At 35.8% G+C, this 26,560-nt stretch overlaps 3 protein-coding genes across 3 annotated transcripts in view; 1 reads left to right on the top strand and 2 right to left on the bottom strand.

Annotated features, from left to right (window-relative positions):
• LOC116299110 (ras association domain-containing protein 2) overlaps positions 1 to 4,916 on the bottom strand; it is a 30,340-nt gene extending 25,424 nt beyond the window's left edge. Inside the window, exons 1-2 of the mRNA XM_089026915.1 lie at positions 4,779 to 4,916; positions 4,450 to 4,577 (exon numbers count right to left, since the gene is read on the bottom strand). The gene's annotated coding sequence lies outside the window, so the exon portion shown is untranslated. The remainder of the gene's footprint in view (positions 1 to 4,449; positions 4,578 to 4,778) is intronic.
• Positions 4,917 to 5,375: 459 nt separating this feature from the next.
• On the top strand, positions 5,376 to 8,813 carry LOC116299111 (uncharacterized). Its single transcript, XM_031707743.2, has one exon. It carries the CDS (start codon positions 5,801 to 5,803, stop codon positions 6,764 to 6,766), a length of 966 nt encoding a protein of 321 aa, XP_031563603.1. The 5' UTR covers positions 5,376 to 5,800; the 3' UTR covers positions 6,767 to 8,813.
• Positions 8,814 to 10,133: 1,320 nt separating this feature from the next.
• On the bottom strand, positions 10,134 to 26,523 carry LOC116299116 (dual adapter for phosphotyrosine and 3-phosphotyrosine and 3-phosphoinositide). Its single transcript, XM_031707752.2, has 9 exons — positions 26,465 to 26,523; positions 21,604 to 21,726; positions 19,745 to 19,881; positions 18,822 to 18,958; positions 17,230 to 17,277; positions 15,613 to 15,675; positions 14,913 to 14,998; positions 14,093 to 14,180; positions 10,134 to 11,901 (listed from the first exon to the last, which is right to left on the bottom strand). The coding sequence occupies exons 1-9, from the start codon at positions 26,503 to 26,505 to the stop codon at positions 11,857 to 11,859; spliced, it is 768 nt and encodes a 255-aa protein (XP_031563612.1). The 5' UTR covers positions 26,506 to 26,523; the 3' UTR covers positions 10,134 to 11,856.
• Positions 26,524 to 26,560: the final 37 nt, after the last annotated feature.

Genomic DNA, 26,560 nt, shown 5'->3' with positions numbered 1-26,560 from the left:
TCTTTCTTATTTTTTAAATTAAATTTTCACCCAGTTTTCATTTTAACTTCGTAATTTTAAACCATTTCTATGCGAAAATATGAAATTTTCGCTCTTTCTTTCCGTCTATGACGATACATTTCTTAATATATTCCTACAACGAAATTATAGTCCAAATAACTTAAACATTGTTATGAAAACATTTAGTCAAAATTGAATGTGAATGTACAATTAAATTTTGAATATTGGAAAATGTTTTTAATTGATTCAAAAGTCATTCGCTTTTTCGTTCACTATGATGACAAATTTCTCTTTATTTATTTGCCTATACAAAGGTATTATGAAAGTAAAATGTCTTTGTAACTTAAAACCATTTTTATGACAAATATATTCGATTTTTTCATTTCCAATGTAGATATATTTCTTCATTTATTCCTACAAAGGAGTTATTAGCCAAAAATTACCAAAATAATCTAAACATTGTTAAGAAAGTATTCAGCGAAAATTGAATGTGATTGTACAGTTAATTTTGAATAATTTTGATTGATACTAATTTTGACACACACACACACACACACACAAAGAACTACACAATTAGTTCGGGGAAAAATTATTATTTCTAGACTTTCAAGTTTTTCTACCAAAAAAAACCCTTAAATTTCATTTCAAACACACTGTTTTCTAAGATAAAAGATTGGTTAAAAAAAGCGTATATAACATTACCTGAATTGAATTTTAAAAACGTAATATTAAGAAGTATTAAAGGAGGAAGTAAAAATGTAATGGAGGAATTTCTTTTTCTATTATATAAATATGTATTATATAATGCTAGAATTAGAAGCTCTAGGCCCAATATTATTGTATTTTAATTGAAACTTTTAGAATATGAAAAAATAGAAAGAAGAATTGCCAGAAAAAAAGGCAAGTTACACTCTCATGTAAATAAATATCAAAATCTTCAAGAACTATTATCTATCATCTGTAACCACTATTTGTAATTATTTGTATTATTTGTTATGTGTACTCATGATTTATGTTTGTTAATAAATAAAATAATATTTAAAAAAAAAACAAAAAAACTTTAATTTCATATAAAGAATTTTCGACAAATTAATTGAAAAATGGGGGAAAATTGAAATTGGAAGGTTTTTTTTCCCTTTAGAAACTAGCCTGTGTACAGCCGCTTCCCACCCCTCCCCCCTTCGGGGAAAAACGTTTTCTCCCCCCCCCGTTTTTTCCCCGAAGGGGGGGAGGGGTTGGAAGCGGCTTTACACAGGCTATTTAGAATCTTAGGAAAATCATTATTTTAATTACCTAAACAATCTAATAGCGAGGAGGAGTTACATGCAGTGCGCATGTGCGCACAATTTAGGTAACAATCTCGTACCCAGAGCCTCTTTTTCTTCTGGCCTGTGGTGAAGAATGGCTCTGGCATAATCCATTTTTTGACGCATGCGCAGTTTTCCCGAAGTGAAATATAATCAAGGTAAATCAAGCTTTCAAATAGAGTTCTGAGTTTACTTCCGATCAAAATAAAAATTAGAAATCGGGGACATATTTTTTTATTTTTGGTAAGTCTTTTAACGTATGCGCTCTTATACCAGAAGTCCAAGAAATCCTGGTCTCAATAAATGGATTATGCCTGACGGGCCCTCGTTCTTCGCTGAGGCCAGAAGAAACGCATGCTCTGGGGAAGAGATTGTTACCAGTGCATATGCGCACTGTAGCTCCACGCTAGACTTCGATATCGTTCAAATTTACGAAGGGGGAGGGCAGCTAGGTATGATCTTGATCGAGGACTTAAAATGATTTAAAAAGAAAATGGACTTCAAGCTTGCACCACCCAATAAACGAAGTTTAGACTGCTGGTATCCCACGCGGAACGGGGTTGTGCTGCATTAACGAGTGAACAAAAATGTTCTTATCTGCTTCGAGTTACAGTACAAAGAAAATTTGTTGCACGCGGGGTGGCTATTTTTTCTTTCTTTCTTTCTTTTTCTTCGTCTGTTCGTCATTGTCATTGTTATCGCTATTGTCCAATATTGCAATGCAGTTGTTCTGTCTTTAAAGTCTATAATAACTTCAGGACCACCTCACTCACTGCAATATGGAGGAAATGTGTTGTTGTTTTTTGAGATAATTTCGCTATTGTCATCTCGTCAAACAAACATAAATAACGGAGAGACAACCCGCAGAGTCATTCAAAGGTATTTCAATCAGCGCATTCCAGAGGGACAATAAGGATAAAAGAGGTTTGACTAAAGCAGGTCAAAAAAGCTGACAAAACATCGGTACGTTTGACTTGATATAGACTAACTAAGCAATAGTGACCTTTAGATCCGACGAAGAGTACGAAAACGAGAACGAGTACGACTGCGCGAGTCGATTAACAATCTAAAGTTTCAAAATACGTACACTACCACGACTACGAAATGATAAACCGGTTAGGAGTACTATACTGCTCAAAGCTCCCGATACACGATTTCAGATATTCTATTGTATTGCAGCGTAAGACGAAATTGAGGCAAGAATTAAGGTTGAAAGTTTGAAAGTAAGATGATATGTCGCATGTATAGCAATGAGCATGATAGATCGACGCTGCAATTTTTGCTGAAGGAAGGAAGGAAGGAAGGAAGGAAGGAAGGAAGGAAGGAAGGAAGGAAGGAAGGAAGGAAGGAAGGAAGGAAGGAAGGAAGGAAGGAAGCAAGGAAGCAAGGAAGCAAGGAAGCAAGGAAGCAAGGAAGCAAGGAAGCAAGGAAGCAAGGAAGCAAGGAAGCAAGGAAGCAAGGAAGCAAGGAAGAAAGAAAGAAAGAAAGAAAGAAAGAAAGAAAGAAAGAAACAAACAAACAAACAAACAAACAAAGGAAAAAGAAAGAAAGATGGAAGGAACTGAAAAAGAAAGAAGGAAAAACGAACGAACGAACGAACAAAACAAAAAAGTTGAGGAAACAGCTAACTGCAAAAAGGAAAAGAAGCGAACGGAAATAGAGACAGACAGCAAAAGGATGAAATAGGGATCAACAAAACCATCAAACAATCCCAGCTAATCGCATAGAGATAAGAAAAAATAATACCATATCGTTAGTCTATACACATGTGTATCACCCAGATATTCATATAAGTTATACTAGATAAGCTACACTGTCATTCTGTCTCGTGGTTTCGATTGTCAATCTTTTGTTTATTTAAAGTTTATCCAACTCTTTTCCATTGATATTTCTATTTTATTTTGTTATCATTTTCTGCTTGAGCAACTTAGCATAGCATCGCGGGATGAACTACGTTCCTTGAGCATAATATGAATCAAAAGAATAAAAATATAAAGTGAAAAATAAGATTATGTATGTGGACAGAGAAAAATGGCTTCTATAATCGCTCTTGCTATTGCAATGCGAACATAAAAACATACTTTGCAAACCAAGCAAATCTTTTTTTTCTGCGATATCTATTTCTAGAAGTTTTTGGGAAAAGTTTGAGTCGAATTATATCACAAAAATAGTGTAAAAATGGAGTTGTTGTTAGGCGAACAAGGTGAAGAAAATTCATTTAAATATCATACCAGTTTTTCCTACATTTTTCAAGTCGAGATGCAGTAAAAACAATAATAAAATGTAACATTTGAGATCTTTATGACGACTATCATTTGAGCAGTCGATAAATTTTCAATAACCTTTACTGAAATTATATTTTTGCATTTTTGGCATAGCGAACTAAAGTAGTTAAATTCCCAACAAAGAACTTCTGTTAATACTAATGAAAACCATTTAGTAAAAGAATTTGTGTAATTCACGAAAAGATGCATTAAAAGTATTCATTTTGTGTTGTTTCATGGCCTCATATAAAGGTGAACACACCGCACTTTCCACAAAAATTGCAACCACGTTTGTCCTATTTATTACTGACATATTTAAGATAACAAGTTTCCTTCGGAAACCATAAAAGAAAACCAGCTTTCATCGTTCAAAAAGAAGGTAGATTAAATGGATGATCGAGCAACAAGTCGAGCACGAGGTTGTGTCGAAATCCTACGTCCCAAAATATTTTACACTGCAGTGGTTTAAAATTGAACGAATATTATAGGAAGCATTTAGAAGTTCGGAGTTTTTATCACTTCGAGGCCGCCTAGATAGGAATTCTAAGGGCTAGTCTTAGGAAACCTTTCAATGTCATTAATTATAGAGTTTAAATATTGATCTGGAGAAATGTTTTCACTCATTAAGCTTCATAGCATGTGTGCAGTTAGGTATTGCTGTTAGAGATTTAAAAATTACTCAACGCGTCGAAGGATTTATTATCTAAAAGGTTGACCAAAAAATGCATTTGAAACGAAAATATAACACACCGATAGTCTGAGAAAATAGTATATTAACCCAGTATGACCATTTTCAACCAGCCTGGTAAAATTATCAAAACCATTCCTTTAAAAAAGCTAATTTAATACAAAGGATTGAAAACAAAAGTTTGACTTACCTCGAGAATAGAATAAAAGATTTCTGAGTTAGAATATGCAAGCTAAGAGTCTTTTCCTGCACTCTACGAGTTTCAACTCAATAATAACACTTCTGACCACCTCTCTGACGTCATATAAAGTTCATCAACTAAAAAAATGAGCAATATTAATGCTAAATATAATCAGTTTAAGATAACGAAGTGAATATGTGAATCGAAACGATAGGAAAAGTAACCCTAAATATCAAAATATTTGGGCCTACTTCACGCCCGAATAACTCATTTCTAAAAACTGCTCTCCAACACATCTACGGAAATTACACTCTTGAGCCTAGATACATCCCTCCTACCTTAAGAATGACGTAAATTGGCGAGTAAGATTTTGGATTTTTCGTGTCGTATAACCAAAACAACTCCTGGTTGAACACTCACGAACTGAGCAAGAAGAAGCTCTGGTATTCACATGATTTGCTTCTGCTGAGGGTAATATTCTCAGCACAATGAATGACACTGGGTTAAGTGTTAAAGGTGACGTAACGCACGCAATTGGTGTAAACACATGTTGTCACGTAGTCACAAAACCTTTGGAAAAATTCCAAGTCGTTTATTTTAGAAGGTTATCAAAGTTTATAGTCTACAGAATGTTTGCTTTAGGATAAGAAAATGTCACATTGGTTAGTAATTAAAATAACCAAATATTATGAATGTTTGTTTATGAAACATCATGTGAGCTAAGGGTGTGTAAGTCCTATCTTTGTTTTTTCAAGAGGTTATGATAACGTCATTGTTTAGAATGTATAAAAGAAGCGGGTCATGAGTGAGACACGCCTTCAGCAAATCAATTATATTTTGGCTACAAAAGTCTCCCAGCTAGTTACCTGTGTAAAACAATGGGGAAAAGAAGAGATTAAATGGAGAAAGAAAAGAAACGAAAAGAAAGAAAAAGGGCAAAAGGAAAAGGACAAAAAAGGGGGATGTGAAACGAAAGGGAAGAGAATACTGAAGAGAAGAGAAGAGAAGAAAAGAGAAAAGCAGCTCCCAGCTAGTTACCTTTGTAAAGCAATGGGGAAAAGAAGAGTTAAAATGGAGAAAGAAAAGAAACGAAAAGAAAGAAAAAGGGCAAAAGGAAAAGACAAAAAAAGGGAAGAAAAGTGAAACGAAAGGAAAGAGAATACTGAAGAGAAGAGAAGAGAAGAAAAGTGAAAAGAAATGAAGCAAAGAAATGAGAATAAAAGCGCACTGAATAGTAGCAGCAACAGCAGCACTCAAGAATGGTGAGAAGCTTACACTTCTTTCGTGTTTACGCCACTTCCTGCGTGCTTTATTACTGAACGGAGCACGGAAAAAACTGTTTTATTTCGATTGTCTGGTTATGGTCACCCTGTGCCCGGAAGTAAATTATATCAGTACTTATCAGGTCAAAAACAAGATGGCGGACGGTTCGACAAGAAAAACAAGATCAGTCATCTTCTTCGACCTTCCATGGGAGGATATCATTTTTCCTCATATCTTTAACACGTTAAGCTTGACTCAGATATCTTCTTGTCGCCGTGTGTGTAAAACTTTTAAAGATCTGTGCGATAGTTTCTTCAAAACATGTAAAGTTTTGGACTGCTTCGAAGCAAAGGATCGACTAACTTCAAAGGCGTTTGACTTCATCACACTAGAAAATACAAGTCTCCAACGCCTAATATTAAAAGATTGCAAGAATTTTGTACGCGAGGAATCGTTAATCAAAGTACTTAAACGAAATTCGAAGCTTATAAGCTTATATTTGAGCGGATTGTCCTGTCTTACCAACCTTATTCTTTTTACAATCGGTGAACATTGTAAAAATTTGAGGGCGATATCGCTGTCTGAATGTCGCTGGGTGTCTTCTGATGGAGTCGTTAACCTTTCTCTCTGCTGCACAGATCTTGAGTTTATCGACTTGACTGGATGTTGGGAAGTAACAGATTATTGCATAACATCTCTTGCATCGTTTTGCAATAAGCTAGACTATATTTCACTCAATGGATGCTATAGCATTAGTGATAATGGTTTGAGAGCAATTTCAAGGTCCTGCCCAAAATTAGTCTTCCTCGGCCTTAAGGGCTGCTGGAGAATCACAGACGATGCAATCAGATCTATAGGTGAATATTGTGTGGCACTTGAAGCTTTGGAAGTCAATGATTGCAGGGATGTGACTGAGGCAAGCCTCGCAAGGCTTAGATTAAAGGGTGTTGAGATTGATGTTCAGAAGCCAGGAAGGCGAGGCGTTCCTTTCTTGCCTTTACATAATATGCGCCTGGCAGATCCTGCGTTTCCACATATGCCTGTAGTTAACTTGAATATATAAATCGTGAGTTCAAGCTGGTCTATGGTACTGTTTGATAGATTAAGAGAATGGCAACTGTCTTTCCCTGTACTTTCCAAACAAGATTTAAGCAGTGATGGATCCAGTGGGAGGGTCCCAGTTCATTTGCTTGACAGGTTTGAAGTAAATTTTGTATGAAGCATACTTTTGGACTCCCTCTCAACGTTTTAACCCCCTGCCCCCATCTCAAAAATTCCTGGATCCACCCTTGATTGAATCGCGTACCTACTAATGAGTATCTACCTCCACACTTATCTCATATACCACCATTGGCACCCTCCATTAATTCAGAGAGAAACATTTATCCCTGATTGCTCTTACCCATCACAAACAACATCACCATGCAGCCTAGAGAATCCTTAATCATGATGAGAGGTTCCATGCTGGCTTAGCCTCCTTTTTTTCTGCCTTTTTTTTTTTTTTTGCAGAGAGGGAGAAAAAAAGAAGCCTCTGTCCCAACCTGTTTTGATCTAACCTTCATTCATGGTTGTGGACCAAAAATCCGTTTTTTCTAATTGGACACATCTGTGCATGACAACAGAAAAGTCGGCTGTAAGATTTCCGAGTTCACAAACTCGTGAGCGTATACTTTTTCGATACTGCTGACTGTATTAATGAGCACACTAATGTCATCAGTTGCCTCTAGTAACACTCACGCATGTGCAACAAAAAAAGTGATGGTTGTGGGCAGAGTCTCCTTTTCCTTGCGAATGTGGATTCAGCAAAAGAAACAGAAAAGGAGACTCTGTCAGCAGGGAAGATGAGACAATGGCAAGCAAAACATCTGCTGCTACAGAGCTTTCAATAATATTTGTAGTAGGCGGTTAGTCCTAAAAAGTAGGGGGATGAAGCCACTGGTGTTTGTATGTAACTTTATTTGGCAATGGATTATTTTTTTGTCAAAATAGCCTGCAGTTTAAGGTGAAGTATCCAGCGATGAACCACCGGTATCCGCCTTTTATTGAAAGCTCTGCTGCTATGACTTTGTCTCTCAACACTATCTACAGTGGTCACACTACTACACATGTACGAGAAATCATATATTGATTAGCATATTCACTTTGGTTCAAAGCTGCAAAGGTCAGTTGTTGTTCCAATGCACTTTCATATTTTGGTCCTGTAATCCCCTCCCCCCCAACCTGTGGTTACTCTTTTTGGTTTTCTTTATTCCCACCCCACCTTCCATTTACCTATTCATTTCTCAATCAGTTGTACTGCAGTGGGACCACCATAAATAGAATTCACAATTCAGCATTGACTTCATTGTCAATGAGCCCAAAAAGAAAAAAAAAAACAACAAAAAACAGCAATTGTAAAAACAACATAATTTTGGTTACTTTCTCAAATAGCACCGTGGGCTTATATTTAATATTTTTGGGCTTCCTTTATATTATGTACCAGTTTTACCAGTAGCATAAAGAGAGTACCAGCATGTATGGTGCAAAAATAGACCTATTTACTGATATGGTGGCCATCTTGAATTATGGGATGCAGAGGGGGCAAACACAGAGAACATTTATGAAGCAGAGTGGCGGGGTAGGTTTTCAAATAATTTGAAGTCTTTGCATATTGTCCCAACTACCAACAATTTCAAAGCTTTTAGGATGTGCTTCTCATTGAAGCGTGTAAAGGTATGCAAGAAGACAGCTGACGACAGCTGTGCAGTTTCTAAATTTTTAAATAGTTGCCCCCTGCTCGGCATCAAATGTCTTGATAATAACGATAGAACTTAAGATGGCTGCCATATAGGCACACAACAAAATAGGAAAATTCACTAGCACAATGAGAAAGGTGCGCTGCTTTGCTCAAATCACGTACTAGTAACAGGGTTACAAAGGTAAACTTAACTGATGTTTTGAAGTCTGTTAAGTCCTTTGTCAGAGTAAAGAATCACTTTTACTTTTAAACAAGTGTAATTCAAATAATAAGAGTTTTTTCTCGTCACATTTGTAGGACTATTTACAATACTCTATATTGTACATTTTAGTAGTTGTGCACAGTTTATAATAAAACTTCCATGATAATTATACTAATTTGAAATTAACTGTTTCTTTTAGCAGTTGCAACTTGTCTACTTTATAATACTGGGCCTAATATCCATCTGGATGGCATACTATTTGATGCTTTTTTCATTCTTATGTATTGATCATTGATCCATACCCAGCCTTTACAAGACTTGCCTTTGTATTTGTGACAACAACAACAACATCGATACCCAGAACAACCTCTGGGCTGATCCAAGTCAGTGCACGGCTAACTCACAGATCAACCCTGAAACAACCTCTGGGCTGATCTAAGTCAGGGCATGGCTAACTCACAGATCAAACCCTGAAACAACCTCTGGGCTGATCTAAGTTAGGGCATGGCTAACTCACAGATTGAACCCTGAAACAACCTCTGGGCTGATCTAAGTCAGGGCATGGCTAACTCACAGATTTAACCCTGAAACAACCTCTGGGCTGATCTAAGTCAGGGTATGGCTAACTCACAGATAGAACCCTGAAACAACCTCTGGGCTGATCTAAGTCAGGGCATGGCTAACTCACAGATCATACTCTGAAACAACCTCTGGGCTGATCTAAGTCAGGGCATGGCTAACTCACAGATCAAATCCTGAAACAACCTCTGGGTAGGTGTAAGAATGATTATAAGCCTGTGGTTTGTGACTGGGATTTTACAGAACATATAACAACCAGGTTTATAATTGTCAAGGTAAGTTTTTTTCTGGATTACTGTGCGACTACACCAACCAAGGCCACCCAGACAAATGATCATAAAAGTTAGCCAATCATGATTTAGTATGTAAACAATAGAATCTCTCTGTACAAATTTTCACATTTTCCTCTTTAAAGTCATATATTTTACTTTATACGAGTGCGTGTATGATAAGAAGTGAACAAGAAACAGTTTAAAATCCAAAATTCACTCATTCACCTGTTATGCAGCGTTAAAAATGTGATTTGTGAGTTTGACTTGAAATTTGTTTGGGAGGCCTTGGTTGATGTAGTGGCACTGTATATATATTAACACATTCATCATTTAAAGTTGAATGGTTAACCTGCAAATGAGCTGCATTAAGGGTAGGTCAGTTTTTTACTTGAGAGGGAGGGGACTGGGGTTTAACAAGGGGTTTGCAAAAAAAAAATTGACCTTGTGGAGGGTCCAACCTAATTGACAAAAGCTAGAGGAGGCTTGACTTTATAGGAGGGTCAAGAATTTCTTACTGAGTCACGGAAGGCAGTACTACAACGTACCATTTACTTAAAACTGGATCTCCCCACTCAATAAAGGATAGGCCTCAGTTTAAACAGCCAAGAAGTAGGTGGAATAAAAGCTAGTCAGCAAAATGTTGAATTGAAATCAAATTTGTTTTATAGTTAGTTCACATGTTTTTTAGTTATCCAGTAACATATATCATTTAAAATTATCTGTTTTATCCCATACTAATATAGAACATACAGACAAACAGAAAGTCTGTAGTTTGTCAGTATTGCATTCATTCTTCCCATCATGTGCTGGAGTTTTATATGGTATGGGATAGAACAGTTCTTGATACTTTCTGATCTCACACCAATGGAATATTCTCATTAGCCTTGTATTTTCTAAGTTATATACACGCACCCGACCAAAGACTTGTGTACCCAGGGTGCCTCTATCCATCATATGCCACTTCAAGGTAAAGTCTTGTTTACAGTCAATTCAAAAAATGTTGTCGTCGACCAACTCAAGCCTACGCGACTGGACCGAAAGGAATTCTGGGTAGCAATCATTGAAGCCGAGTTGACTCCATAATTTTATCTGACTAGATATGCCTGGTTTACAGCACGAACCTTCATAGGCGAGCGGGAAGTGTTGAAGGACACGTTTTCTTAATGCCTTCAAATTTTCGAAATTCATGTGAACTGAATCATAACTACTAAAGACATACATTTGATGGATTGTTTCTCGCCATTATTATCTTATTACTAGCGGGAACAATCAATTCAGAACGAATATTTAAACCCTTCAGTGATTTTTACCCATATTCCTTTCGGTCTAGTCGCGTAGGCTTGAGACGATCGACGACAACGTTTTTCAAATTGTCCGTATCTAAAGTGACTCTTAGGATAACATACAGTTTATTGTATGCTACACAGGCCTGATGGCTTGTGCACCCAAAGAAATTATTCAAATGCCTTAATTGTGGTATATTTCACAGCATGCCACCCAATTCAAAGCCATTACATAACTAGTAATGCCCAAGCTTTTCTCTTTTTAAAATGGACCTCTTTACCTTGGGTGTACTTTTTTCCCATTTCAAGCAACACTTCATTCCTTGGAGTATTGCTTCTTTGTTTAACAGCTGTGCGTGAAGAGAATGAGTGGCAAAATAGTAGCATGCAGTCATTATACCCAAGGTCTAGTCCACAGCTTGTATATCAATTAACATACAGTAATATCATGGTCTCCAGCAAATTAAAAATTGAAAAGGCTAAAGGTTGTACAAGTAACCTTTCCATTGCTTACCAATCACATGACTGTGTGTAATCGTAAAATTTGTTGTCATGACAATGTTAATAAGGTTCTGGTGGACCTTGATGAAAACGTTTCCACGAAATGGTACATTGTAGAAAAACAACTCTTTCAAGGTGACATGCTTATGGAATGTTGTGGAAATTAACATGATCCATTAAAACCAGCTTCGTCACAACAGCAAATTGTGTTGATTTCACGTGTGAGATTCAAAAGTCGCTATTGTTATTCAATATTGTATCAAGCAAGAATCTCCAGGGACCCTCCCTCTTTTAAGTCTGTACAGTTTTAGGCACAGTGATATGTAAATCACCCACAATGTTCATCATACCACGCAAGATGAAGACAGATGCATGGCTGTACCTTACCCTCCCTGTCCTCAGTCCTTGGACACACACTGCAATTTTTTTGTTACATCAAATCTGAAATCATTGCATTTCCAGGTTGTAAACTAAATTGCACTGTGTACTGATGTGACTTGCATTTCCACTTAAATAATACTTTACATATCTAGTTAATATGGATAAGGTTATTTTTCTAAGAACAATAGAATTTTGATGTCATCTAACTGTAGAAAGCCGTTTATTGCTTGATGACAAATTTTCCTGAAAAAAAGGAAAAGACATAAATGATCAATAGAAGAAAAAGGAAAAAATAAATGAAAGGAAAATGAGACAAATTTATCTAACTTTTACAGCATAAGCCTCAATTCCACTAGATTTCCAATGTATGTTGGAGGACTAAAGGACTGCTTACAGTCAAACTACCTCAAGCGCGAACACGTAGAGTTCATTAATGACTTTATTTTTGGATTCTTGATTTCATTATTCGATTCGAAGATTCATCAATGAAAACGAATCTTCAAAGCCTGGCATATACAAAAGCCAAGCATATATGCAACTGAAATGCAAAAACTACTTTTTGTGCAAGGAATATGTAATATTAATGACTTACCTTCTGTTTGCGCTATAAACAAGAGCCTACGAGCCAAGTTAATCAAATTATTATTTTTTTTTGAATATTGAAGATTCGTTTTCATTAATGAATCTTCGAATCGAAAAATGAAATCAAGAATCCAAAAATAAAGTCATTAATGACCTCTACGTGTTCACGCTTGAGGTAGTTTGACTGTAAAGAGCAGTCAGTTGGAGGGCCGTATGTCAGGAAACTGTGTTAGGCTAAAAGCATTTCCTTCTTGAAATAAAGTTAATGTCTTGTATTCTATCAGTATTGGTTCTTAAATCCACTGCAAAGTTTACACTCCTGGAGTGGTTGGTTTGATTGTGCCCTCATGGTTAATGTAGACAAGCATGGACACAGGGGATGGTATTACATGGGGATGTTTAAAGTGAATGATATAAGGTTAGAAGTATCCTTATATGAGAAAAGAACAAAAAACTCACATGGAACATCAGACCTGAGCTGCAGATTATATACAGCTATTTCAAAAACGTTTGGTGAAGGTTTTGTTGCATGTTGCTAAGCTTGCAACGCATTTTGTATGTAAATAATGTCAGCACAGGATAAATTATGCCACAAAAATGTGAAGACAAAGTTTAGGAAAATTTCATATCATGTGACCTTTCAAGGATGGAAATCACTGCACATTTATAGTGCAGTTGACCTTGGTATGCAACATGAAATGTGCAAGATTCAACAACACTTTCACCAACCTTTTTTTAAAACAGCTGTTATAATATACAATTGAATGTGATGTCATTTGATCAAATTTGGTCATGTGTCAGGGTTCCCAGCCATTTTGAAAATAAAAATTCCCTGACTTTTCCCTGACTTTTCTCCTGACTAAATAACAGTTTTCACGGACCTTGTTGAGCCGCATGGGCAAGCATGGGCCACATGCCTAAGCTTTACCTAGGCCCCGCTCTTATCATATTACACAGGATACCCAATGTAATTAAACTGTCCAGCATAAACAGTACTAAATACTTCAATATTTTTCTCATTATTTGAAAACATTTATCAGTCTATTCAAAAATTGCAAACAGTATGAGTATCACACGGATACTGATGGTTAACTTTAAACAAAATTCCCTGACTTTTCCCTGACCCCTGGGAACCCTGTGTTTTGTGGGTGAATAGACCTTTATCATGTAGCAGCAATATTTATTCTCGCAAGAATTAAAGCCTAGTTTGTTTGTTGCCGCAAGGCTTGACATTCAAATATTAAAAAAAAAAAAAAAAAAAAAAAATTGAAAAAAATACATATTTTACAAGTTGTGAAATATCAGCCCTTCATAGACCAAATCGAAATATGGTGACCAATTTGAATAACTGTTGTTCTGGACTGACTGGCGCCTGACTAGCCTCTCGTTTCATACATGAGAAACCTCTTATTTTTACATTGAACATGAGGCTTGTCAGTCGCTAGTCAAGTGCAGAACAATAGTTATTCAAATTGCCCACCATATTAATTACCCTATTTCATTATGGCATCACTGCTTGTTTATCTGTTTGATAGAATCGCTAAATCCAATAGAAAATTCAACAAAATCTGCTCCTAGTGAAACAGTTTAATCTAAAATGGCCTGGTTTTCAGATATAATATGTGTTAATATGTACTAAAAAGTATTCTGAGCGTTTGCTGGCTATTCTACTTCTCTTCGTGGATTGATAGGAGTTTTCGGTGAATTTGCGTTGATTTGACCCCTTACAACGACCATGATCCTTTGCGTTTAAACATTACATTGTTTTGATGTGACGTCATAGTGAAATAGGACAATTGATTTGGTGTATACCTAAGAAAATATCTAATAAGTAATTGTATGTATTGATTACCAGTTTCCATTGAAGCATTTTAATCCATTCCTCTGCTTCCTGGGAAGAGTTTGCAAAGCAGTAGAATGTCCTGCTTGGCATCACAATCCTAAACAAGCAATTCTAAATATTTTAGACAACATATTGCATGATGTCCTCCAGGCTCAAATATCTCAACTAATCTCTATTCTCAGTCTGTATTGTCATATGCACAAATAATATGAATAGAAATTAGTGTAATTTTCCTTATCACTTTATTATAAATATTTATTATACATTTATATTATATCTAAATTTCTCTATATTGTCAGCAAATGTAATCAATATTTTTAAAAGAGCAACAAAACTTCTGTTCTGTTCTGATGTGTTTTGTTATTAATTATCATGACTAATGTCACAAGAACAAAATCAACGAAAGAATGCTTTTTTAGAAGGGCATATTGAAAAAAAAGATATGAGCTGGATGGATGTGGAAAATGGATGGATGGATGGAGGGATGGATGAAGAGATGGATGAATGGGTGGGTGGATGGATGGATGGATGGAGGGATGGATGGAGGGATGGATGAAGAGATGGATGAATGGGTGGGTGGGTGGGTGGATGGATGGATGGATGGAGGGATGGATGGATGGAGGGATGGATGAAGGGATGGATGAATGGGTGGATGAATGGGTGGGTGGGTGGGTGGGTGGATGGATGGATGGAGGGATGGATGAAGGGATGGATGAATGGGTGGATGAATGGGTGGATGAATGGGTGGGTGGATGGATGGAATAAGACATCTGGGACATATTGTACTAATACTACACATATTTTTCACCTTGTAATTTCTAGCACGTACCTAAAACAGTTTGCTTTTCCTACAGAGTCCTCTTTTGCCACCTCGTGACATTCTTCTAAATCCAGTGATCTGATTGGTTCTTTATCCTAAAAAATAAAAGTACTTCATAGGTCACAAAAAGTTGAATGCCATTGGATTCATTCAATGTCAGATAAAATTGAAAATATGGTGGGAGGACCCCAGAGAGAGAAACCTTGAAGCACAGAAGCAAAACAGCAAGTTAACAATTTATTTATGATAGGGGGTCACCTGTGGTGACAGTTGGTGAATAAGTGAGAGACTACTAAGACAAGACAAAACAATACATTAAGATTGAGAATATGTCCAAAGTTTTGTCTAACCCCAAATCACGTAAGACTTTTCCCACGAGCTTATTACTGTCTCATTATATTTTAATCCTGTTATTTAAAATATCATTGACACTTCATTAACACTTTACCGATAATTGGCCGACTGTTGGTCATGCGTTGACTGTGCATCGACCGACAACAAAACCCAAAGAAGCACACAAAACTGTCGACCGTGTGTTGCCTGATAGTCGGCTGATACACAGCCGATAGCCGGCCAACGCTCAACCAAAACACGGCCAACACATGGCCGATAGACAGCCGACAGTCGGGCAACTGTCTACCAACAGTCGGGCGATAGTCGACCGACATGTGTCGGCTGGTCATGAACTACACGATTACCGATTACTTACTCCTTTTGATTTATAATATTTGAGTTCATTTTTGATCAGCACAAACCATCTAGTCTTCCAGTTCTATAATAAGTGGGAAAAAGTTAAAAGGAAAATAACAGAGAAGTTTGCCCTGACTATTGCAGAATGATATGGATCTTTTGTTTGTTTTGTTTTTGTTTGTTTTATTTGTAAATTACTTTGAATATTGTTATTATTAATAGTTATTATTAATATTATTGTAACCCTAAAAAAAAAAAATGTCACAAATTTCCCTTCCCAGACCCTCCCCACCCCTTGAAAGTTCCAATCCCCCTTGGCTGATGGGGAAGGTATGGATGTTTTCTGCAACTACCCTTTGCGGCTCTTAAAAATTCAAACAAGTTTATTTATTAGAGTAGTTTTAGAAGATAAGTTATTAGACTGAAATAGACCCCTCGCACCAAGTCTTGGAAGATTAAATAAAATGGTGACCCAAGATGGGAATTTAGTTAGTGCAAGAGATCTTTGACTATTATAATATTATGTTATTATAATTATGAAATAAGAAATTTATGTCTTTAGAAATGATTATGTTTAGAACAAATTAAAGTTACAAATGTTTGGAATGGTGCTTCCATTCTAACCATAATGAAGAAATAGAAAACATGTGGTGCTGCCGTACATAAAGCATGCTGGGACTGGCAGAACACAAGACAAGTGTTACAGAAGCACAACCAGTAGGATTGTGTAATCAAAGTACGAATTAGAATAGCTGTTATTTTGTAAGTGGTGTATTCTCTCATAAAGCATGTGCCCCCAACTAATCAGATCACAATAATTATAACAGCTATTTTGTAATAACTTGGAAAAATATAGGTTCTTATAGGCTGTTTTTTACTGTAGTTGAAATTTAGACTTTCTGCGTGTTGCTTTTTACTTGTTACTCAATTTCTTTGGTGTATGGGTGTGTCCACCTTTGACGGGGGTGGACACACCCATTAATATTATCATACCTGTAATAGAGATTAATTAATCGGATATGTATTATATGTACATGCATTATATGAACACAGTAATTGAAGGTACAGTTCTGTGCTTGTCACTCAATTTCTTTGGTGTATGGGTGTGTCCACCTCCGCCAAGTAACGATAGACGCACCCAAAATTAACAATTATTTGCATTATATGTACATATTATTTCAAGATAAGGCTGTGTGCTTATGACTCACTTTCTGTAGTGTATGGGTGTGTCCATTCATTGATTTAGTGCCAAGCGGATGGATAATTACAGTGTACGTGTGAGGATACATGGAAAAAAGAAAAAAACGAAGTGTTTAGAAGACAGTTAGACAGATAAAACATTTTCATAATCATAGGCATGCAATTAAAGGAACCAATTAAAGACCTGATGTTTAAGATAAATCATTTTTAATTTTAGTAATACGATATTTATTTTTACACTTTACGGTTTCATTTTTTGATTAAATTAACAAATTAACGACAAAATGTATATAGTATTTATATCAGTGTCTAGTTTTAGTGTTAATTTATATACTAGATTGGTTTTATTTGTGCTTAATGGTACGTATCACAAAGTGTGCTATGATCAGTATACTTATATTTATAATAAATGCAAAAAAAAAAAAAAATTTCTAACCTTGATTGTTCCTCCAAGCTTTGTCAAGTAGCCTTCTTTTGATGCAAACTGCATTCATGTTGAGAAGGAGAAATGAGACAAATAACAAGGCAGGGGGAAAAAATTACATGGAGTTCTGGCAGCTGCTGAACAGCCTGCACTGTCCATGTACGACCACAGAGCAAAGTATTAACTGACATTAAACAAGGTGCATTATGGTCTAGCTTGGGTACAAACAACAAGAAAATGCTCCGAAAATGCCTATGGGATGTATGGTCCTGAAGACAGGACAATCACGTTACCATGTGTAGTGAGGTACGTATGTGGAGGTAGTATGGTCCTGAAGACTGGACAATTACCATGTGTAGTGAGGTACGTATGTGGAGGTAGTATGGTCCTGAAGACTGGACAATTACCATGTGTAGTGAGGTAAGTATGTGGAGGTAGTATGGTCCTGAAGACAGGACAATATTACCATGTGTAGTGAGGTAAGTATGTGGAGGTAGTATGGTCCTGAAGACAGGACAATATTACCATGTGTAGTGAGGTAAGTATGTGGAGGTAGTATGGTCCTGAAGACAGGACAATATTACAATGTGTAGTGAGATAAGTATGTGGAGGTAGTATGGTCCTGAAGACAGGTCAATTACCATGTGTAGTGAGATAAGTATGTGGAGGTAGTATGGTCCTGAAGACAGGACAATTACCATGTGTAGTGAGCTAAGTGTATGTGGAGGTAGTATGGTCCTGAAGACAGAACAATATTACCATGTGTAGTGAGGTAAGTACATGTATGCGGAGGTAGTATGGTCCTGAAGACAGGACAATATTACCATGTGTAGTGAGGTAAGTATGTGGAGGTAGAGAGTCATGGTATGTGTAACTTTGGCAAGATAAGATTCAAGCACTTTTTCAAGAGGATTTAACTTTATAACGTTAGAATAAATCACAGGTGGCATAGCAGTGAGAGTGCTTGCTTCTCATGAATGCAGCCCAGGTTCAAGTCAAATCGGGCTTGGTGTCATATGTGAGTAGAGTTCTAAGTCTTTCTTGTGCTTTGAGGATTTTTCTCTGGGTTCTCTGGTTTTCTTTCCTTTTTTACAAAATGTCCCCAAGTACACAGGCTAACATGGAGCATGATGTAGCTTGGGTACAAACAACATGACATACAGTAAGGTAAGGCATGTTGTACTTAAGGTAGAACACAATGTACCAGGCTGTTCACTGTGAGGCAACGTGTAGCTTGGGTACAAACAACATGACATACAGTAAGGTAAGGCATGTTGTACTTAAGGTAGAACACAATGTACCAGGCTGTTCACTGTGAGGCATGGTCTAGCTTGGGTACAAATAACATGTCATATAAGGTATTATGAACAAAAGATGGTTTGCACATGTACATGAACCCAAGGTAGACCACAATGCACCAGGCTGTTCACTGTGAGGCATGGTCTAGCTTGGGTACAAATAACATGCCATATAAGGCATTATGAACAAAAGATAGTTTGTACATGTACCCAAGGTTGACCACAATGCACCATGTGTGCTATCTCAAAATGAACTGCATAACAAGCTTTTAAATAATCAAACAAGTGCATTATTACTATACTCACAGAGTGTACGTGCCCCTCGGCAGAGTTCTCAGTGCTAGCTCGGTTTTTGCCCCATTCCGCATGGACCCTTACTTTCTCATACGTTGAGGGCTCATCCACATCACGTGGGTAGGGATACTTAAGCAGAGTAAGAACACCTACAGAAAAAAATACCAATCAACAATTACAGTGTATTTTCTATGCATACTATAAGTAATGTTCAGGCTGACATATGGGATTAAAATACGGGGATAAATCCACTAGTACATAGACTGAATTGAAATATGGTGACCAATTTGAATAACTATTGTTCTGGACTTACTATCCTCATGTTCACATGAAAACAACAAAAGAGAACTTTTCAAATGAATTAGTGGTGCATTTAGGGGTGCATTTAGTGATGGGTTGACGGGGCAGCTGCTCCCCCTTTAAGTGATTTTTCTCTATGACTTGGCAAAATAAAATATCTGGATACAGTCTTGAAGGTTTTCTCTCAGGACAAAGTTTTCAGACCCACCCTTTCTTTGATTCCTGGATCTGGCCCTGTGAATATGGTATATATATATTCAGTCCAGAAAAATAGTTATTCAAGTTGCTGGCCATATTTCAATTGACCCTTTTCAAGTTCCAAATTACCACTGTGTTCCTTGATTACAGACTCATTTACTCAGGCTTAGCCTCGCATCAGTGTCTAAATATTCACAAATACCAATGGTAAAGTAAAGAATGCACAACTTCAACAATACAAACACTTTGAAACTTGACAGACCTCGACTGGAACACGTGAATATTCTTCACAAAATCGACGCTAAGCGTGAGAAAATGAGTCTGTAATCAAGAAACACAGCGGTAATTTGGAACTCGAAAAGGGTCTATTCAGTGTAAAACTGGAACTACTGTAAATGCCTGCGAGGAAATCTTAAATACAGTTCAGATCAACCTACCAGACTCTCCACCAATCAATGGCTTGTTTTCAAAGTGCTGAACAAATTCACTGAGGCTGGAGAACTTGCCCATGCCAAATGTATACTGCTGGTCCCCATCTCTACCAATCTGGAAATGTTTTACTGAATCGGCACACCTGACAACAGAGTATACAATACATCCAAATTTAGTTACTGAAGTCATGCACAATGTGTGTGACCATTCATCTATCCTTTTATTAATTCTTAATTTTTTTCATTTTATCATCATTCAATAATAATAATAATAATGGAAACTTTATTCTTTTTCTCGTAAATCTCTCTACGTATAGGCAATTAACAACTGGCTACTTGAAATTGATTGATACATAAATGATATAGATAGATATATAGATAGATAGAAATTAAAATTTTATCAAGTCTGGGCTTTCCCAAATCTTATTTTTACAACAAAATGAAGAAATAGAAAACGCGTGCGCGTGCTGTGTGTTGCCATAAAGCACGCGGGGGTTGGCAGAACAAGAGAGAAGTGTTAGGAGAAGCACGACGCGTAGCGGAGTGCTTCTGGACACTTCTCGAGTGTTCTGCCAATCCCCAAGTGCTTTATGACTGCACAGAGCACAGCAAGTAAGTTTTTTATTTCTTTTATAAAATACAAATTACAATAATAGATAGGAATGACGCAACGAAAAGTGTGCGACCGTGCAATGTGCTCTCATAAAGCATGCGCTCCAAACCAATCATAACGCGACATTCATAACAGTTATTTTATAATATATAATACGTGGCTCTAATGGCAAGATTCATTATTTTTTTGATTATATAGTGTTGTTGTTTTTTGTCAACTCCAATGTTACTCATCATGTCAAAAAATGTAGAACATTTGTCAGACAGGACGCCACGAGAACTCATCGAGAGGTTTACAAATTGAACGCAATTAAATTTACTGCTCAAATCTTTAATCAAATACTTGTATAATAATAATAATAATAATAATAATAATAATAACAATAATAATAATAATAACAATAATAATAATAACAATAATAATAATAATAATAATAATAACTATACTTAGTCCACATTGCCTCGGCTAAGCCCGCAATGATGTTGATACATTTAGTGAGATTTTATCTATCAAGTTCACCATGATAATAATAATAATAATAATAATAATAATAATAATAATAATAATGATGATAATAATAATAACAATAACTATACTTAGTCCACATTGCCTTGGCTAAGCCCACAATGATGTTGATACATTTAGTGAGATTTTATCTATCAAGTTCACCATGATAATAATAATAATAATAATTTAATTAATAATAATAAATATTATTATAATAATATGTAGTACTATAATAAGTACTATAACATGGATTAGAACTCGATTATCTTTTGAAATAATTAAGTCAGTACACATGTGTGTCAGGCGGACAAGAATCCCTTTTTTTAAGGACAATGAATTCTTGGATGACTTTAATCTTAACGCCAATGTAGCGGAAATTTAGAAATATTTAGATTTTAATAATAAATGTATAGTTTTAATATAGTATTATATCAGTGTGAAGAGCTGGACTCGTGTTTTGAGCTATTAATTTATTTTACAAATATGTTTTCATAGATAAATAAGTAAATATTATATAGATTTGTTATTTTATATTCATAATCTCTCCTTTTTTGTTTTATAATTATAGCAATATTCTTATCACGTCTCATATTATAATGAATTATTAGTTAATTATTATTGTCAATAAAGTTATTTATTATTTATAATAATAATAATTATTATTAAGTAATAAATTCATTAGTCTATTCATTCATTCATTCTTGCTTTCATTTATTCATTTTTTTCACATCAATAATCACATTACCTGCAGGACAGTGAGTACTCTCCTTTGGATGTAGCACTGTCTCTCAGTAAATAGCTACCATCAACTCCATTTGACATAAGTAGAGCTTCAGCATGATGTCTTGTTATAGGACCATGATACCAGCTATGATCAAACAATAATTACATGAACATTACAAGATTTTATCCTTGGTAAATTAGTTAATGTGTAAACTATGCTACACTGTACAAGCTGATTTTTCTCAGAATTTTTTACGAGAAAAATTATTGTATAGAACAGTCTGAACCCAGGTGAATGAATGTTAATTGAAGTAATATGATCATCCGGGTGGATGTAGTCCTGAGAAGGACTGTTTTGATGTGACTGACGTTTCGACAACCTGAGCGAAAGTCATCTTCAGAGTCAAGTGAAGAATAAAAGTAACTTGTTGAAACGTCAGTCACATCAAACAGAGTCCTTCTCAGGACTACATCCACCCGGATGATCATATTATTTTGATTAACAGAAAAATTATCTTGACAAAACATAATTAAGTAGCATAATTAAATTAAGTAGCTTGACAGTTAGAGCATCTGTCATACATAAATACATATATACATTAACTTTATTTAAACAGGATTTAAAAATTAAAGCTATGAAGCTTGTGGGGTCGTGCGTATGTATAAAACAAAATAATACAATATCTAAAAAATAAACTATATACAATTATGTGTATTTTATATACTATGTATATACTATCCAACAGAAGGTCTAAGGTTTGAATCCCGACTGGAAAAATTATAGTAGCTTGACGAAAATAATATAATTTATATCTCTTTCAACAAAATTCTCACAAAGATAAATAAGAAAGACTGTATAAAGCGAGAGGATATAATTTATGTCATTTCAAGATCCAAGAATAGCTGGAATGACTTGTGTTTCTTCTTCTTCTTCTCTTCAAGAGTATGAACCTTTTGCATTCAACAAAACCATTTCCATGTCGGAATGACCTATCGCCTTTGGCGATGGCAATGTTTTTTGAATTAGGTGTATGAGTAGAGCTACTTAATTATTGGTTCTCTCCTAAATTTTGAGGGTTTTTTCCAGGTCTACCAGGTTTTTTGACTTAAAAAAAACAATAAATGAATAAAATTCTAAATTCCATTGCAGAGATAAAATGATCCAGTCTGTTAATATGCCACAGCTTATTTTTTTCTAAATGTTGAGAGCCTGATATATAATGCTTTGTAACAATATCAAGTAGTGTTCTCAGTGTTCTACAGCTTTAAACCAAACTTCAATGTTATGAAACCCTGAAACAACCTCTGCGCTGATCTAAGTCATGACATGGCTAACCAGCAGTTTCAACCCAGAAACAACCTCTGCACTGATCTAAGTCACGACATGGCTAACCAGCAGTTTCAAGCCTTAAACAACCTCTGCACTGATCTAAGTCACGACATGGCTAACCAGCAATTTCAAGCCTTAAACAACCTCTGCACTGATCTAAGTCACGACATGGCTAACCAGCAGTTTCAAGCCTTAAACAACCTCTGCACTGATCTAAGTCATGACATGGCTAACCAGCAGTTTCAACCCAGAAACAACCTCTGGGCTAACTTCAGGGAATGGCTAACTTACAGATTGAACCCCCAGAAACAATTAATTCAGGACACTGCAGCAGCTAACTCACAGATAAAACCCTTTAGCAATTTCTGAGCTGATCTATTGTAGGTCAACACACAACCATGGCTTACTCACAGAGAACAAACCCTAAAACAACCTCTGGACTGATGTAAGTCAGGGCACACCCGCAGCTAACTCACAGATCAAACTCTGAAGCAATTTAACCCCTGAGCTGAACTATAATGTTATAACTTATATTTTACAACAATCACTCTTTGAACGGGGCTCTTCCATGAGGCTCCCTCCGCACGCACTACCACTACATTCTATATTCACAGCAAACAACACTCAACTCACATTTTGATTTTTACTAAGGAAGGAAACCGGAGAACCTAGAGAAAACCCTCGTGGCAAGGGAGAGAACGACACATCAAACAAACTCAACTCACATATGATCCAGGCTTGAACCTGGACCACAGTGGTGAGAAGTGAAAGGTAAACGACTAAAGCCATGCCACCCATAACTGTGCAGGGCACTGTTGCCACTGACACACAGATCAAACCTTGAAACAACCTCTGGACTGATCGGTAATCGTGTACTTCATGACCAGCCGACACGTGTCGGTCGATTATCGCCCGACTGTTGGTCGACAGTTGCCCAACTATTGGCCGTGTTGGCCAACACTTGACCGTCACTTCACCAACACTCCATTATCAAATCTTTAATCTTTCATCGACTTATAAAAACAAAGACTTGAATTAAAAGAACAAAAGTTTTTAACGATTTTTCCAGATTTTTCTTGAAACATGTTTTTGGTTAAAATGATAAATAAAACACTTCAAAAGAAAGTTCTTTAAAAATTTTAGAAGGTTATCCGACGTTATCACTATCTGGTGAGTACGAATCACATAAAATCACATAAAACTTTTCCCACAAGCTTATTACTGCTCCATTATATCTTAATCCTGTTCTTTAAAAAATCATCATTACTGATCACTGATTAGTGTTCACGATTACTGTTCTTTAAAAATTATCGACACTTCACCAACACTTTACCGATAATTGGCCCACTGTTGGTCGTGCGTTGGACGTGCATCGACTGACAACAAAACCTGAAGAAGTATCAAAACTGTTGATCGTGTGTTGGCCGATGGTCGGCCGACACACGGCCAACACACGGCTGATAGCCGGCCAACACAGACGACCAACAGTCGGGCGATAGTCGACTGACATGTGTTGGCCTGGTCATGAAATACACGATTACCGGACTGATCTAAGTCAGGGCATAGCTAGCTCACAGATCAGCTTCGCCTAGTATAGGGAAACATAGAGACTCTTGGGAAAACAAAACTAACCATTTCCCTTGAGATGATTATGTGTATAATAAATTATGTGACTGTATAGTAAATATTTACCAAACTGATTAATCACTACACCTTTGGTGAATAACAGTTAAATAGTGCTGCCATAATAGGCCATATCTGACCTTCTAATAGTGACTATTGTCAATGATATATCAATGCAAGGAGCACTCTTGAAAGCAGATGGCTTAGATTTGAAAATATAACAGTCAACAGTCTAGTATGTAGAAAACTAAAAGTGCTCAACCTAAGACTTGAACATGTAGTGGCTATTAGCAAAACAGCCCATCCCCTTGTGGTCCTTTCACATCCACCAGACACACTTCAGACTTCTAACACAAATAGTTTAAGCAATCCCCTACAGCGTTTAACCTAGTAATACTTATAATTCTGTACATAGATAAATATGCATACATATAATATCAATATAATAAAGTATAGATCCAATGCTTTATGTACTGTTTTATATCAATAATATTATTTTGTTTATATTTAAAATTTCAATTTTTTTATCAAAACTTAAGATTAAAATCGAGAAGCTTGTTAAAAAATTTGGCAAAAATGTCTAAAAATAACCTAATTTTAGCAAAGTTTAATAAACATTCTTTTTCTTCTCAAAAAGAAGTCAGGATTACCATTCTTACCTCAGGTCTTTAATGTAGGACATTGTTTAACGATTTCATTTTGTTTAATTTGTAGTATAAAATGATCAAATAATGAAATCTCTTATAGTGTAAGAGAATTGGAAGGCAACCATTAATAAAAAGTCTGACCTCAAACGGATATTTCTAAGGCAAAATGAAAGCCAATATATGCAAATGTATGTCTAACAATGCAAAATTGCTTCAAGATACAGGAACATCCTGTCAGAAATCGAATGAATGTCGGAATGAAGAGCAAAATTAACTCAACTGCTGATCAAACATGCAGCAATATGATTTCTGATGAAAGATTCAAAATTGTTATGACTTATATATGTTAGGTAATATAACTTATCAATAAAGAATGGAGCAGAACCAATTAGAAGCAACTGCTATATATTTAAACATGAAGGATTAAAAAAAAAAGACATCGATCTATCTTTAGCATAAGCAATACTGAATATACTCTAAATATACATGAATTAAAAATCTCTTTACACGCAGCAGTAAAGCAATAATTGCTATATATAATCGTCTTAGGTTGTACAAATTTAAGCTTTTGGAAATTAATTTTTTGAAGAAAAATCAATAATACGAGTTGAGACATGCAGGACTTTGAGAACAAACACCAAAATTTTTATTAAGGATTTTTTAAACCAGAAATAAATATTTGATGAGAACGAAGGAAAGATTTGAGTAAAATAATACTAATTTAGGTACAGTATTATTACCATAAACTCGGATACAGTGTAAGCTTATTCTTAGCTCAATTAACCATAATTTTTGAGATTTCCTGGCACAGTAGATCAAAATACGCATTATTCTTCGAAGCTATAGACTCTTAACAATAATAATTTTTTATTTGAAGCCATTTTGACAAGGTAAACGTCGTAGAATAAACACAAATTTTGTAAAATGCTGTTCGTCTTATACGAAAGAGATTGAAGAGGAAGTTAGAACTCGATTCAATCTTAAATGAGTCAAAACCACAGCTCTAACAGTAAAGCATTCACTAAGCTTTAAACAATACGAAAGAGCCACGTTCAAAACAGGCCAGCCATTTTGGCTGCATTTTAAAATGATCTTCGCTGAAACATCTGTTCTCGTGAATAGTAAACGACTTCAGGCTTTCTCGCTCAAAAAGGCTTTTAAAAAACAACAATTCGAGCTAAAATTGCCAAATTAAATAAACATAGGTGTTCTTTAGCTATTCATTAAGGCATATGACTAAAAGTAGTTAATATTTTTGAAGCTAGTAAGGTGGAAATACTCACTTGAGTTGCTCTACTTCTGGATTACTGTGTTCGTCCGCCATTGTTTCTTCTTGTTGCAAGGCGATTCCTTGTTACTGTCAGGGGTAGGCTAGAGAA

Source organism: Actinia tenebrosa, unplaced genomic scaffold (genome assembly GCF_029948245.1).
Source record: "Actinia tenebrosa isolate PJP-AT-01 unplaced genomic scaffold, QUT_ActTen_1.0 PGA_scaffold10__47_contigs__length_13832649, whole genome shotgun sequence".
NCBI lineage: Eukaryota > Metazoa > Cnidaria > Anthozoa > Actiniaria > Actiniidae > Actinia > Actinia tenebrosa.
This window is presented reverse-complemented; position numbering and strand designations above follow the sequence as displayed.